Source organism: Chroicocephalus ridibundus, chromosome 22 (genome assembly GCF_963924245.1).
Source record: "Chroicocephalus ridibundus chromosome 22, bChrRid1.1, whole genome shotgun sequence".
NCBI lineage: Eukaryota > Metazoa > Chordata > Aves > Charadriiformes > Laridae > Chroicocephalus > Chroicocephalus ridibundus.
In genome coordinates this window covers 6,392,710-6,408,660 of record NC_086305.1, presented here as the reverse complement: position 1 = coordinate 6,408,660, position 15,951 = coordinate 6,392,710, and the positions used below count along the sequence as shown (strand labels likewise).

The 15,951-nt window shown below is 43.2% G+C and overlaps 1 protein-coding gene across 2 annotated transcripts in view; it reads right to left on the bottom strand.

The window, feature by feature from the left end:
• Positions 1-15,524, bottom strand: part of RANBP3 (RAN binding protein 3) — a 52,073-nt gene extending 36,549 nt beyond the window's left edge. For both annotated transcript variants that reach the window (XM_063357996.1, XM_063357997.1), the window contains exons 1-2: positions 15,404-15,524; positions 5,045-5,100 (exon numbers count right to left, since the gene is read on the bottom strand). In XM_063357996.1, the coding sequence (XP_063214066.1) occupies positions 5,045-5,100; positions 15,404-15,425 (78 nt within the window). In that variant the 5' untranslated portion in view covers positions 15,426-15,524. The remainder of the gene's footprint in view (positions 1-5,044; positions 5,101-15,403) is intronic.
• Between the last annotated feature and the right edge of the window lie 427 nt (positions 15,525-15,951).

Below are 15,951 nucleotides of genomic sequence, written 5' to 3'. Positions count from 1 at the left end.
TGCAACTCCGCATCTATTTTTAAAGCTCCACAGTTAAGACCATGACAACAGATATAACCACTTAAGGGGGTAAATCCTTGTTCACTCCAGAACTACTCCTTTACCTTTACAACCCAGGTGCCAGTTACCCCTTGAACTCTTCGCATCATTTTGCGGCACCGCTTACGTCTAGGACGTGACCCAAATATCAAGTAACTTCTTCCTGCGAGCCATCCTTAAAAGCTCGTCACTCCCAATTCACCCACAAAGCAGTACACAGACCACAACTGGTTATATAGCAAGACAGAAATAGTGTTCTCTTCTATATTCTACTATCACCCCAACCCAGGCTGGTGGAGGGAAGAGGGCAAGGTGCAAGCTACACAACAGACAATGGCTCGTTTTATAGTGAAAAAATCTTTTTTAAATCTGAGCTATCTAGCTTTTGTGGTACTGATGATTAGGGAGTCATGACGATCCTGCCGTTGTTGGAATCTACGAGCGGAAGAAGACCACAGCTCACACTTGCAGAACAAAGGACACTACTTTAAAAGCATTTTTGGACAAATTGTTTCTTTACAAGACTACTGGTTAAATTTGTTTGAGCTATTATACCTACTTAAAATGGGTAAATGCAAGAAAGACTTCAGAATAACTCGATCTCAGAAATGCATGTTGAAAGTTAACTTCATAAAATAACTTATAGAATCACAGAATGGTTTGGGTTGGAAGGGACATTAAAGCCCACCCAGTGGCACCCCCTGCCCTGGGCAGGGACACCTCCCACCAGCCCAGGTTGCTCCAAGCCCCGGCCAACCTGGCCTTGAACCCCTCCAGGGATGGGGCAGCCACAGCTTCTCTGGGCAACCTGGGCCAGGGGCTCACCCCCCTCACAGCAAACAATTTCTGCCTCACATCTCATCTCAATCCCCCCTCTTCCAGTTTCAAACCCTTCCCCCTTATCCTGTCACTCCACTCCCTGATAGAGTCCCTTTACTTCAAGTACCCTATGGCCAGAAACTGTCAGGAAATGGCTTTATGGCAGAAGTTAAAATTAGTTTCAGAGCAGAAATACATGTCTAACAAGTGACAAAAATTAATCATAGAAAAAGTTGTACCTATCAATTGAAATCTTTAATTCAAAAAGTGCTGTGAAAAGCACAGTATAGTTCATGTATGAGTTATCAGGCTACATAATGGAGTAACAGTTAATAGTCTGTGCTTATCCTAGCAAGGTTAGGACTTCACGTTGCTTTCAGATATTAACAGCTATGAGTCTTCGTAAGCTGATGCAATTTTCCAACTAGTGTCAGCACTAGAAGCTCTGCTTGTCAGAAAAAAAATGAATAGCAGTGTACAAAAAAGGAAGATATTCAGATGCCATCATGCAGATATTTGCAAGAAGTATCTCTATTTCACACATTGTAAAAATAGTTCTCAAAGACTTCAGGATATATGAAAATAATGAAAATGGAGAGTCATTCAACAAATGCAGAAGCAGCCAACTTTACATCCACCACTAATTGCTATCTATAATGAAATTCAGAACAGATAGACTAATCCTGCCTTTTAAATATAAAAGAAAACCACCATAACGTCCTTATTGAAAAGAAAATTAAGAGGCATCATTTCCGAACATTGTGCACGTCTTGTCCCCTCTAAATGAACACGACAAACTGCATGTTCTGATCTTTTACTAAGCTGTATGCAACCTCAGCTGGAACAACCATTTAAGAAAAAAAATCAGTTTCCAGACTAGTATGCACTTTGTCCTGCAACATGATGAATATTTTCCAACTTCTAATCGCGAAATAGATGTCTGAAGCCTTACAAGCACAACCTTAAGTAGAGATCTCTAGAAAAATAATGTTCTTAGCGTAACAGTAGACAACGTTAGCTCCAGAGCAGTCAGTTAAGCCCACGGAACAGTGTCACCCCAGCCCTAACACTGAGAGGGCCTGCAGACTCTCCAACAAAATAATTCTGTCCAGGACGGCCTGTTTGCCTAGTGCTCTTCTGCCTCAGACATCTGAGCAATCATCAGGGACAGTCAATGGCACGCACAATGCAATGCCTTCTCCTCACCCTCAGCTTACCGTCAGGTTGCTGTGTTGGTGCCGAAAAGCCTCTGAACGCTTTGCTTACAGCTCCAGAAGAAAGGCAACTCGACTCAACAGACATTTTGCAAAATTAAAATTGTAATTTACATAGAGAAATTACATATTTGTGAAGTGTGGTGTTTGTCAACTATTTTGAAGTTACTTTCGCAGTTTCTTCACAACTTTGCTATCGGAAAAACTCCTCTGTTATTAAATTTTCCTTGTTAACTTTAACAAGGATAATTTTTTGTGGCAGGCAATGCACCTATCCAGACACCTCGTATGGAAACGATAATGGAGTTAACCGTTAACTGTAACACTTAGCTGTTAAGTCTTTCCAAAAATACAGTGAAAGGTCTCAACCAGTGTGTAACCTGAGTCACCTTTTCTTGATTAAGTTGATAGAAGGGACATTGGGCTGGCCTGAATGCTAGCTTCTGATAAACGCAGCACATAGGAAGTAGTGTTACTTTTGGCTGACAGCACTGTATTCTGACTCTATCACTATTGTATCCACACTGCAAAAACCAGGTACGGGTACAAGCAACCAGCAGGCTTTGGCCCTTTATTTAATAAAATGGCAAGAAGCACTGCATGGGTGCTTCTCTCCTTCTTCCTCTCCAGTCTCAAATGCACACAGTATAAACTACTAAAGTTATTATTAACCACCTCCTTATTATTAACCCTCCTCCTTTTTAAGAAAATGGTACATCTCCAAACCTTACACAGTTGAACACAAACATTTACATTTATTACTAGATGTTATTACGCTTTGGAGATTGGCAACCAAGTGACACATGCCACTGGCAGACTCTTCATGCTCCAAGGAGCAAGCCCTGTTTCCCAGCCATGCCAGACCTATTGCCCGCCCAGACTGAGTGTGCCCAGCCCGCGCCCCCCCCGCCCCGCAGCAGCACCACCACTCCGTATTTCCATCAGTTCCTGACTCACTTCTAACGCCTCTGCCTCCGGGGTCACTCACAGGCCTCACCACACAGGGTCCCTCCATCCCACCGCCCGGTAGCTTTCCAGCTGGGCCTTGGCAGAGCTACCTGCACACAGCCACCCGCAGCGCCACAGTCCTCAGCAGCCACGGAGGCAGTTGGGAAGACTAAATCCCAGATCCCTCTCCCTTGAACTCTGGATCCTCTCTTCCAGACCAAAGAATCATTAAGCATTTTTATTAATATTTTCTTGATGTGTACCAGAGTGCAACAGATCTGCCCCACAGCCCAACCCAGGAGCCTGCCCAGCCTGACGCTGTGTGCCGGCCGCTGGAGGATGCACCGTCTGCAGAAGCAGAGGTTACAACACGAAGGAATCCGAGAGCACGAGACCTGCCAGCTTAGCACCAAAGGACCAGGCCAGCAGAGAAAGGACACGGGACCACATTGCTTTGCTTGGGTTCCACCTTGCTGTGATCACTGCTTCCAGACTAACTGTGGAAGAACTGCCAGGTTAAAGGACACATGGGGAGAAACCTCACCATGGTGCAACTCAGAAGGGACTTCAGGAACAGTCTAATCAACAGCAGGGATTGAGACCTGCTTCCTAGAAGGAAACAATGCGATCCGAACTGACAGCACAAACACTAACGCTCCCTGTGTTCCAAGAAACATGTAAATTGTCACTGGAAAAAAAATGTAACTGGAAGGAACACCTTGCAAGTATTTACTTTGAGGTATATTTAATTTGATCAGCTAATATTAGAAGAACGGCAGATTTAAATCCTTTCCAAGCTGGCAAAAGATTTCAAGCTCCTGCTGAGGAATATGCCTACTAAACTCGTGAGAAAGCTTGAGTCTGATGCTTGTCCCAAACCAAAGAAAAGCAACCAACTGCAAAATGGTTCAGCTTTTCTATTCAAACATTTGAGAAGATTTTCTGATTGCACAGATAATATAACGATCCAGTGATTCAACAAAGAGTGAATCGTGTACATGAGTACAATTCTCTTGGTTCCCACCAGCTTCAGGTGAAACAAGGGTAACCTTGATTTTATTTTTTCCAAATGTTAACAGCTTTTGCTATTAACCAGGCAGAATTAAATACTGCAAAATATTAAGGTTCTTATCAATTGCTTTTACTAAAAAAAAAAAAATATGTTTACAACATAAGAAGATGGAAGGATTACTTTTTTGGGGAAAAAAAAGTAAGGAAAACTATACCCTAGCATTCATCCGTAACATTTTGTGTGCCACTTTCAAAGTAAAGAGAACATAAACCATACTGCACTCAGTCCACACAGCCATGGTTTTCCATTACATCTATTTCAATTTAATAGCAGTTTCTGCTAAAGGGAAGGTCCTGCTCCTTCCTTTGACTCTCATTTCTTTCTGCAGCCACAGGATGAGTTGTGTCAGCCCCTTGGTTCACCACAAGCTCACCCAGGGAACACCTTGAGCAGATTACAGCCCAGCTCCAAGTCACCTCAACACCATAACTGCCACCGCTGACCCAACGGCAGGGGACAGGAACACGTGGCAGGGGTAGAGGAATGGGCGAGGGAACAGCATTACCATTTTCCACGGTAATCAGACACTTCACAGCTTACTAACCAAAGACATGAGATACATCCATATGGAGGTGAAAAGCAATAATCTAGACCATGGTTTTCATTACTTTGTCTTAACTTTGTTGTAAAAATAAGACATTTTTTGGTTTTCTCATGCAACTGTGACCATTCCTTTGCCATCTGTTCAAGATACAGCTTTGAAGATACTTTTTCTCCCAGATTTTGTCCATCTTCTGTCCAAAGAGCTACCTGTTTCATGCCAGAATCACACATCTTCCCACATTTAGCCCTCCAGTACCTCTTCGCCTTATGCCTATTAATAATGTTGTTATAATTATGCTCTATTATCCATCTTCAACTTCAAAACAACACAGGCAAACAGTGCTCACCACAGGATGAGCCAGTGCTACAGAACAAAACAAAAAAAAGCAACATATCAACATCTCCTTACCTTCTGTGCTTTATCCTTCTGAAATACAAATACAGGTGGAGCAATGGCAGGTTTTTCTGTAAAAAGAGAAATTGTTGGGTTTTTTTCCACATTCACTATTGATTAATATGAAAGTGTTATGTTCTATGATGCTTTTACTGACAATGAATCCCTAAACCACTTAAATCTCAGTTACGCAAATCATTTCCACTGGTTCCTGCTAACATATAAGAACCTGATCCTCAAAAGGAAAAAGCATTTTAAGAAACAATACAACTGATGCCTGAAAGCTATTTATCTTTTCCCTCCAGATCTCTCTATTTCAAACAAGTACTTTCATCGTACTTGGGTACATCAGCAGGAAAAGGCCCTTTGCCGCAGTAGTTTACTTTTTGAACACGTTAAGTCTTGCACCCAAAGGTTTTTCCTTCCCCATAGTAACGCATTAATGCAAAGGACGTCTTGCTGTACGCACCCACATACACCTTCTCAAAGGTCGCCTAACTCTGACACTTGATTATACTTGTACTTCATTATCATTGACACCTTTAGAAATGTCCTAAATCTCCAACACTTGCAGGTCTGCAATTTAAACCAAATATTCTATGCATATTTTTATAGACTCACCAGTCTTTTCTGCATAATTTAAGAGCACGTCTGCTTTCTACTTGAAGTTCCAATTCAAATATTAATGGGACACTATTTTCTAAATAAGCACATCAACATTTAGTCTTCAAGAACAGAATGAATTTCTAGAACGCGTGTGTTTTTTCCATTGTCCTTAAAGACCTCAAAACTACCTCAAATGTCCATAATGACCAAAAAAAAAAAGGGGGGTGAGGGGATAAACCAGAAATTAATTTTTCTGAGAGTTTAACAAACTGATACACCTTGTGTATGAGTTGTATTTGAAATGAAATGATAGGTACGTGATGCAGTCCGCAACCCTCCTATGTGTTTGGGGGGCTAAAAACAAGTACAGCATACAAAGTCTGTTTTCAGAGTGAGAAACCAGAGTATTCAGGGAGAGCTGTATTTTGGCTAATTTCTTCGCAAAAGTTGCATCTTTGTAATTACTCGTTCTTACAAACAAGACTAGACATCTAAGAAAATTTAAGTTTTTAAAACTTTTAGGCTACCATAAAAAAGAAATATGAAGTCATCAAGAAGAATTACCTTATGCCAAAAAAAAAAAAAAGAAAACATCACGAAATCCTCCATAAATCCGCTGCAGCAAAGCACTTGTGTCAGCATATAAGGAAAAGGGGATAAGACTGTTCATTTGGCAACTGCCGGCTATTAGATCAGTTTAGCTGAAAACGTGAAACTTTACCAGACAAATGTAAAAATTATGACTGTTATTCCAAGAACTCTGTGCATTTATTTGTGATTCCTTATGCATTTTGTATTTCCACTCTTCTGTGGGTCTAACTCAGAGGGATAACCCAGCAAAAACACTGCAAGACCTATTTTGCAAGACTGGTGTAACTTGTTCTACAAAAGGTAAAGTTAATTGTGAAATAAAGCTCCTTACTGCAGCATTTTGCCTGCTCTTTTTTCCCCCCCTTCTTTTCCAAGTTCTTCTATCCATCAAATACTGATGAATCTTAAAAATGCTTCTTAACAAGAGCAATGCAGCCAATCTATTTCAAAAATGAAAAACAATCTACTAACTAAGGTCATCAACAAAGACTGAGCTGCTACACCTGTCCCAAAGAAGAGTGTGCTGAGACACGCCAGGGATCCCTTTGGATTCCCTTGGCCTCAGTGAGAGTCCCCTGTGGGACGCTCCATCACGTAAGCTCCAAACTTACAACCCTTTACCTCAAAGCGATGTTCATTACTTCATGCCACATGCGGTATACTTTAGTATTCATTAACGCTGTAATTACAGTGACAAGTAGAATGCATTCTACCAATCTACTTTTATCCAAGACTGCCAAACCAGTCAATAAAACGCTGTATTAGTGTTCTTCCCTTTCGGGGATCTGCCCAAAAGCAGGACTTGATTGTGTAACGCACAACGTACAGGAGACTCCTGTACCAAATTCCACAAATACCAAAGAGCACCAAACAGAACAGAACTACTTGTCTATTTAGTGCCTAATAAAGGACTGAAGTACTGAGAGAGAAGAAAGCAAACAAAAAAAACAGATCCAACGACAACGCACGGTACAGAAGAAACACAGGATGGCTGGCAAAAGTCCAGAATGGAGAACCAAAGAAGTTGATGCAAAGGAACAGGACAGAATAGGAGACGGAGCGTGATGACAGAAAATTGGGTACTCACAAAAAAAGAACAGGGATGCCAGGAACAGCAGAAAGCTCACACAAAAAAAAAAAAAGATAAAAGATTGGATTGAAGAACCAAAGGAGAAAATGGAGTAAAAAAAATAATCAAATATTAGAGATTGCGTCCAGCTACAGCTAATGAGACTGGGAAAAGCAGCTAGTTAAACAAACTATGTCCAGTCCTGTTGGTTAAGGTGGAAAAGGTAACCCTCTTGTGCAACACACAGGAGTTTCTCTCCACTGAAGGAACACTGTGCTCCAGCACTCAGGATCCAGGAGTCTCACTCCTGCTGGCTGTGAGACGAACTATCACCTGGCAGGAACGATGACGAGACAGAGGGACTCACAGCCACCAGCGCTCAGCCAGGCACGTTCTTTACCAGGGAACACTTGCTCACCATGGCTTTTCTAAAGGCTGCAACAACACCACAATGCTGGAAATGTTTCCCTAATTCTAGCCCACGGCAAGAAGGGATCACTGGATTGTCTAATGTGACCACCTTCATTAAACACTGCATATTTTTCTGAGCCTTACTGTTTTAGGGAAACATTTTCATCAAAGGCATCAATTATTGAAGACATTTAAAGCAAAGTATTATTGCTCTCGATCATCCATTACCTCACTTGGTAAAAAATTCCAGTGCCAAACTTCCCGTTCAAATGCCTGGCTTCAGCTTTCAGTTCTGATTCCTAGATATGTTTTTTGAATTCATTTATGTACTAGAACTCTCTAGCATTTAATGATTTTCCTACAAAAGCACTTACACAAACCACGTTTTCCTATTAACTGAAGAACCACAACAACAGGTTTTATTTTTGTAGAACAGAAATGCATATGTTAAGCAGTTGTTGAAGTTTTTTTCCCACATGGTGAGCAGCTTATTAAGTGCTGCTTCAAAATGAGAATTTCAGTGTTTCTACTAGACAACATCAGAGGAGGACAGTCATGTTTGCACCTAGTGAGCATGCCTCCATTCCACCAAGGACAACCTACAGTAAAATGGATCCGTCAGGTCCACAGAACTGCCACCAAGGTAAAGGGAAAATAAAGCTGGATAAAGGATGAGAAAAAAAAAAAAACAACCACCCCAAGTTTCAAACTTCAGGTAAAATACATGTAAAATAACATGAGATCTTCTCCATCTGAAATGCCAAGAGACACAGCACACAGTTCTTAAGTAGTGTGGAACAAACTTGAGTTTTCTCCAGACAAGCAGACAGAAACAACACCGATTTTCTAACCGAGTCACCCTCAGTAAAGGTGTTCTAAGAAAGCCCAAGCATGTAACGAGGAAAGCAGACGTTCAGTAATTACTGCCACAGAGACAGTAAGTCCCCAGTCCGAAGATCTGGAACCTGAACAAACCACTTAGTTTCTTCTGAATGGTGGTAGGCTGTGAAACCAGTCTGAAAAGTGACTGAATCCACAGAACTCCTTCCTGCAGCGTATTTGCAAGTTTCAGACATTTCAACTTGCATGAATGAGGACAAAAACCTCAAAAGTTGGCTGTCACAAGCTAAATTCCTTTAATTTATTTCACTGTCGATTCATTAACTTTCAATATATGCACTATGTGCTATTAAACCTACTCAGCTTGGTTCACATGCCCTGGAAACCAGAACACAGAAGCAGAAAACTCTCAGTGGCCCAGGCAGAGGTGTCTTCTTCGAGTTATATTTACGATTTAATGTGAGATTTTTTTAAACTCGGATACATGACTATTTGTAGCTATACCAAACTCTGCGATGTAAACAATGTTTCCTGGAACTGGACAAAATATTGCCTTGTTCTGCCTCTCCACCCCTTCACACCAATGCAGCCACAGCAGTTGGTGGCACCTCTAGTGGCCACAGAAGTTATTTTTGCAATACAAAGTTTTAAACCTTCACTGCAGCATGAAACGTTCCATTAGTGAAAAATCCAATGGGTATTTTAAGTGTATAGATGTAAAAAATATGCCCCTTTTGAATCTTTCTTTGAAGGCCACGTAAGTGAAAAGAAAAGACAAGGTAAAATGGCAAAAAATGGGGGGGAACCCCTGGTACGGTGCAAAGGTACATTTCTCTGTAGAGTTACCAGGCTCACAGAGTAAATCCCATGGTGAAGCAGTGACAATGGCCAAGAAAGACATTTTTGTCCTTTGCCACCAAGACCATTGTGTCTCTACCATATCCTGTACCATATCTACAGGATAATTCAGGTCAGAAGGGACCACAGGAGGTCTCTGGTCCAACCCCCTGCTCCAAGTAAGGCCGGCTATGAAGTCAGACCAGATCAATCAGGTTATCCAGTCTGGTCTTAACTCACAAGGATGGAGGCTGAGCAGCCTCCCAGGATAATCTCTTCTACTGCTTTTTATGGTTAAAAAAAAAAAAAGACACCACCAACTCTTCTCTATACCCAGTCTGAATATCTCATTCCACCTCTCACCTTTTGTCTTTGGTCCTTCCAACATACACAAGTGTGATGAACCTCTGTCTTTTGAATAGTCTCCTCATAAACCTTGGAAAGTTCCAAATGTGCCTCTGAAGCCTTCACTTCTCCGGGCTAAACAAGCCCAGTTCCTTCAGCCTTTCCTCACAGGTCCCCCACCACCTTGGCAACTACAATTAATCTTTAGATTTTAGAAGGAGCCCAGGACCCACGTCATGAAACAATTCTCAAGTCCTCACCAGACCTACTGTAGCCAGGTTACTACGAGGTGAATTTATTTTTAAAGCTGAGAACTACACTGTTTCAAACCTTTTTTAAAAATTTACTCCAAATTACATTTTTAAAGCGCAATAGTGCCTGACAACATGGAAACCTATATGAGAGGCAGAAAAAAAAAAAAAAAAACACTGAGAAACTTCCAGGCAAGCAAGCCCTTGCTTAGATCTGAAGAAGCAATCTTCAACACTAAAACCATGCAAGCTGGGAATAACTGAACTGCTCTGACTTTAACTCATTATAATAAATAAAATAATTCTCATCACCTGAGAGAAAAGAGCAGATCATAACTGTGAACAATGAAAGAGTGTTAAAAAGTGTGAGCAAAAGACTGTTAAAAAGGAGAACAGCAATTAAATTGTTAATTCACCAAAAACGTCCAGAGTGGTAATTTACTGCCTGTGAAAGGCTTACCTGAGGGTCAAGAAAAAATTAAGTTCAAAGTTAAGTTTAATTATGCTTATTTGAACAGCTCAGGCCACAAAAGTGTTGATTTTTTTTTTCCACCTTGACACTATTTAAGTTATAAAGAGCAGACTAATCATGCTAAAAATAAACGTAGAAAAAATATGGACAATTTGCAGCATTATAAAATTCTACGGGCGTGGATAGCAAAACAAGACTCTCCTCACTTCCAGCAGCTGCGAACAGAACGAAAGCAACGAGCAAGCTACCACACCAACAGCTGATGGCCAAGAGATCCCCCACAAGCAAAGTCCAGTCATACGTCACGTCAGAAAGTACAAGAAACACGACTGGATCACTTCTAGCCAGACTTCACACGTGATGTCACGGTGAATATAACTGACATCGGGGAAAAAAAAAGGTACTTCTGACTCATTTCCAAAACTTTGATAAGTTGCTTTTTACAATGTAAAACATCTGTTCTCGTTCATCTTCAACCCTTTATTTTTTTTTGTCTCCTACAGCATGAGTAAGCAGGCTACTGCCAGGCAGTACCTCCACAGCTGGCATGGGAAGGTAGAATGCTTTTCCTATTTAAGATTACATAAAAATACCATACACTTATTTAAAGCACAAACCTTTTGTGTTTGCAGAGTACATGTTATTTCATTTCCCAAGGCCTCATGGCATTAATAGAAATAGGTTACCCTCTGTGTTAGGTAATTTTACTGTTTCAGCTCAGGTACTTCATATAAAGCAAATGTTTCAAGTCAGAAATGGAAAAAAACTAGCTTATTTTCACACAACGGGAAGAAGAAAACCATGAGGCAACCCAACTACTTTGGAATGTAGATTAAATATCTATAAAGAACTCAAAAAGTGTTAACAAAAATTAATAAAGCATTTAGATAGTTCTGTCTGGTAAATGAAATAGTACTTTATGGTATTTGGGGGTGAATTATTAGGACATCTGAAAAAAAAAAATACCAAACAAAAAAAAAAAGCCCAAACCAAATCCCTCAGCCTAACTTCGCATCCACTAATTTATCTGAGGCAAATCACCAGGGCAAAAAAAAAATAATCTTCTTTATAGGGTCTACAAATGTCAGGGACAGTGGCACATGCCAGCTTTTCCCCTCAAAGTAACAACAGACCTTCCTCTCTCTGAAAGCTACCATAAGGCAAGCAGAATTACACAGGCAGGGCAAAAACAAACCCCAGAAACGGCACAGAAGCAATGTCAGCATCATACAAGTCTGGCAAAGGAAGGATATTTTTACCCTGAAAGGAACTGCTTCAATTCTCTCCTCTTCTGTACATTTAAGGCAGTAAACTTGTTACGATCACGAAGCGTACACTTAGCAGATTCGGAAAGTAAAACTCATCGTGTTTGGTGTCTAAGGAGAGAGTTTGCCAACACAGGTAGTGCAGGCACCTGCTGAAAGGGAAACGTGAAGAAAGCCATCACGTTTTAGCCCTGAGAAAAACCTGTACCTTTTCAGTGACTGAAATATGATAAAGAAATTCATTCTCAACGTAAGGAGATCCCGTCATCCAAAGAGCAGCTTCAGCAGCAAGTTATACACAAACTAATTACTAGTTGTGCATTAACAGCAAGTTAAGGAGAAAAGCATTCAGGTTATCGTGAATATATATGCCTGACAGGAAGTTGTCTAGTGCTCCGTGATACTTCACTGCCACACGTGTGAAGTTTTAAGATGTGATCCAGCTAAAACACCAACAAAGAACACCATACCAAAGACTTCACAGACAATTTCTAACACCATTCGGTAACTACTTAATACAATACTAACAATAACAATTGTGCCTATCTTCCCAAACTCCTGGTTTTCAATGATCAAATGCCAGTCTTCTCACAATGCCAGTCCCCAAAGCCTTTATGACAACGGCACTAAATCTTTGTGACAAAGCCGATCAAACTTCACACAGCCAGGAAGAAGTTACTCTCTCCTCCTCTTTATTAGCTCCACGCTTACCAGCTCATCTCCTCTCACGATGAGGGGCAATGCCAAGACCAGGACCTGTTCCCAGGGAACTTCACAGTACAAACTTCTTTGGAAAGCGGCACTTGGACCACCTCATCCTTCACCCCCCTTCTCTGCAGTGAGGACCCCCTGAATCCAACAGCCGCCTTCTGCCGAGATACTGCTTGCCATCAAACCACTACACAGAGGCAGGGGTACAGTTTTACCAACTCACTAAAGAAAAAAACAAGTGAATGGAAAAATTCAAGGAATGATCAGAATGAAGAAAGTGAAGTAGTTATGAGAATATTAGAGGGAACACTTGTAACTTTGAAGAAACGCATCGCAGAAAGATCATCCGTTAAAATAGTTTGAAGGTTTTAAGGACATTAATAGAATGGCTACTTGGAGGCGATATTGACATCTCAGTGGTGATTTAAGACAGACAGACTGAGACATCAGAATCTAGAAGGTAAAGATAACTAACACACTGTTGGAAAAAAACCTCAATGAATTAATTGAAACAAAGGGGTGTGGTAAAAGCGACAGGTTAAAAGAGCTCTGTATGAGTAAGATGAAAGGACACAGACAGAACAGCACTTTTCAAGGCCAGGAGGTTTGCTGCAGCAATCAAACGAGTAAGAGTCTAAGAGAGTTTCACTTGCATGGAAAGACAAGAAAAGCTATTGTTCAAACACGCTAAGCAAAAACAATCTGCCAGAATGACTAAAACTTCTCTCTAGGTATTTGCGTCTACTATGTGTCAAAGAATAATTAGCTTTACACCTCACAATAAAGTATGATTGAGACAGCACTGTTGTACAGATCAATCAAGACTAAGGAATATTAGGACTTTTGTTTTAACCGTGGTTCATTGGTGAACATGAACATTTAGGTATCACATACTTCACACAAGAGAAGATCAATATGAAGCAGAAGACGAAAGAATTATCACTACCAAAATAGTGACTTCTTATATTTGAATGAAAATAACCAGGCACCTGGAAAGAAAACATTCACCAACAGTACTGGAAAAATCAGACTGATGTGTTTAAGAATGAGGAGAAAAGAAAGTCACCTGAGAACATCATTGCCATGTCAGAGACAGCAAACAAGTAGAAAGACTGCGGAATCCACTGACTTTCAGCAGGATGCCAATCCCAGAAAGTACGTGTATTTGCACTGGTGTACAGACACCTCAAAAATGGAACCAGAGGAAAGAAAACGAACACCAGACAACGCAGCCAATGATATCAGAATGAGCAGAAGAGACAATAGTTCAAAAGCCAGCTCATCTCACTTAATCTTACAAAAGATTATATCGCATTCTTATTGCAAGAAGAAACAGAACAGCACAGGATGAAGATGACAACTCCGGAAGGAGATGCAGGCACAGCTGAAGAGATTAGAAGGTGAGAGAAGTCACTGGAGTCAGGAAAGGGTGTGAAGAGAAAAAGGAAGAACAGACGAAAAAGTAAGGATGGCACCATACCTTCCCCCCGCCCCCCCCCAGACAGCCTACACAGTTCTGCAGAAATACAGGGGTAGGCATAGAAACCCGTGACGAATCAGCATCAAAAGACAGAATAAACATTGGTAACTTGGAATTCTCCATTGAGCTTAATGTTTCCCGCTAGAATGGCTAGGTAAAGTGAGGGGTTTGCACAACTTAAGAAAGCCATTCCTAAACTTTCAGTTGTAAAAGAACACACTAAATCATCAAAATTTATTATAAGGTCGTTATAATGACAGTACGTAAATACTGTCATTAAGTTTCTCACAAACAGTCATTACACATTTGACTATTTACTACCATTCTTGAGACCACTTATCGTGCCTCTTTGGGCACTGACAGCTCATCTTGAGTTTGGAAGGCAGCAGCCCGAGACATGTTGCATCACAGGATTTGTCAAATAACTTAAGTGTAATTATGTGGTTAGTTGCTTGTAGACTTCACCTTCAAAAGCTACACCTACAATAGATATTTGCTTCCTGTTGTTCAACATTAATGTCCAAACTATAATTGCCGCTGGTACAGAGTTCAAATATAAGAAACAATCTGGAAAGAAGGGGCCTCACACACTTCCATTCGCCTCCTTCCAGGCATTTCCCCCCCCCACTTTCATTAGCAGGGAAGAATGATGAGAAACAACAGAGACAGCTGGTACAAACTTGCTTTTGCAGAGACTTTGAGGAAAGTTAATCATTCTCAAAGGCAAACTGTTGATGCCCACTGTCACTTAAGCAACATTCTACACACCTTGGAGCAGAACACTCAAGTCCTACTGTAATGCATCCCATGTTTTCCTAATCCTCTTCAGAAAGAAATGAAGCCACTATTTCTTTACTTCAGAGGTTTTCAGCTTCAAAAACAATATATATATTACCATACCTCACCTAGTTTTATATAACGGCCTGTTATTCTCTTAGCTTGAGGAAGGATTAACACGAGTGGGAATTAAGGGAAGATTCACCAGTCGTGAAGTTGCGGACAATGACCGCAAAAAGCATCAGGAGACGGAAGGACACAAAGGGCTCGGGACTCCCCACGGGGCGGCGCGGCCCGTTCGGCGGGGCGGGCCTTCGGCCGGCTCTGTGCGCGCAGGGAGCGCGGCAGCACCGACCCGCCGCCGGCCGCCGCCCCGGGAGCCGCCGCGCCGCCCGCCCGCTGCCAGCCAGGCGGGAGACACCTGCCGGCGTGGTCCCACCGCCGCCAACCCCGGCCACCACCACGATGCCGGCCCTCTGTGCCCGGCGGGGAGTTCGGCGGCCCGGACGGGCGCTCCCTTTGTCCGGCCGCTCGCCCCAGAGGGGCCGGGACAGGGAGAGGGCCGCGGGGAGGGGGCGCTTCCGAGGGCGGGCCCGCGCCCGGGCACGCCTCTGAGAGCGGATCGCGGGGCCCGGCTCAGGCCGGAGCCGCGGCGGCGCGGGGCCAAGCCGGCGGCGGCCCGTGGCCGGCACCGCTGCGCACCGCCAGCGCCCGCCTACCTTCGTTCGCTAGGTCCGCCATTTTACTTCCTCAATCACGCCCACAATGCATCGCGCCGCCGGACGGACCCCACTTACCGCGCGCCCCGCCGGGCGGCGCATGCGCCAATGGACGGCCGCCCCATGGCGGCTCCGCGCGTGCGCGGCTGGCTCGGCGGGGCCGCGGGCGGGGCGGGGCCCGGCGGGGCCCGGCGGGTGTCCTGAGGCCACCTCGGGCGTGGCGGGCGGGCCCCGTGCGTTCCTCTCCGCCGGGCGGCCCTCGGGCCCCGCCTCCGGCTCAGTGGGGCGGCCCGCCCGAGCTCTGGGCCTCCGCCCGAGCGGGCGTCGCGGCTGCGCTCCCCGGCGGTGACAGGTTATGGGGATCCCCTCCAAACCCCGTCGCTCTCTGCGGCCCCCAGCACCTGCGCCCGTCGGACTGGGCCCCTGCAGACCCGGCTGCCCACCATCCTGCAGGGCCCTGGCATCCCCTCTGCCCCCGTGGCCTCCCGTGGCTGCCGGACCCAGAAGTTCACTCCAGCGTTAAACAGATCCTTGATGCCCATTTAGTG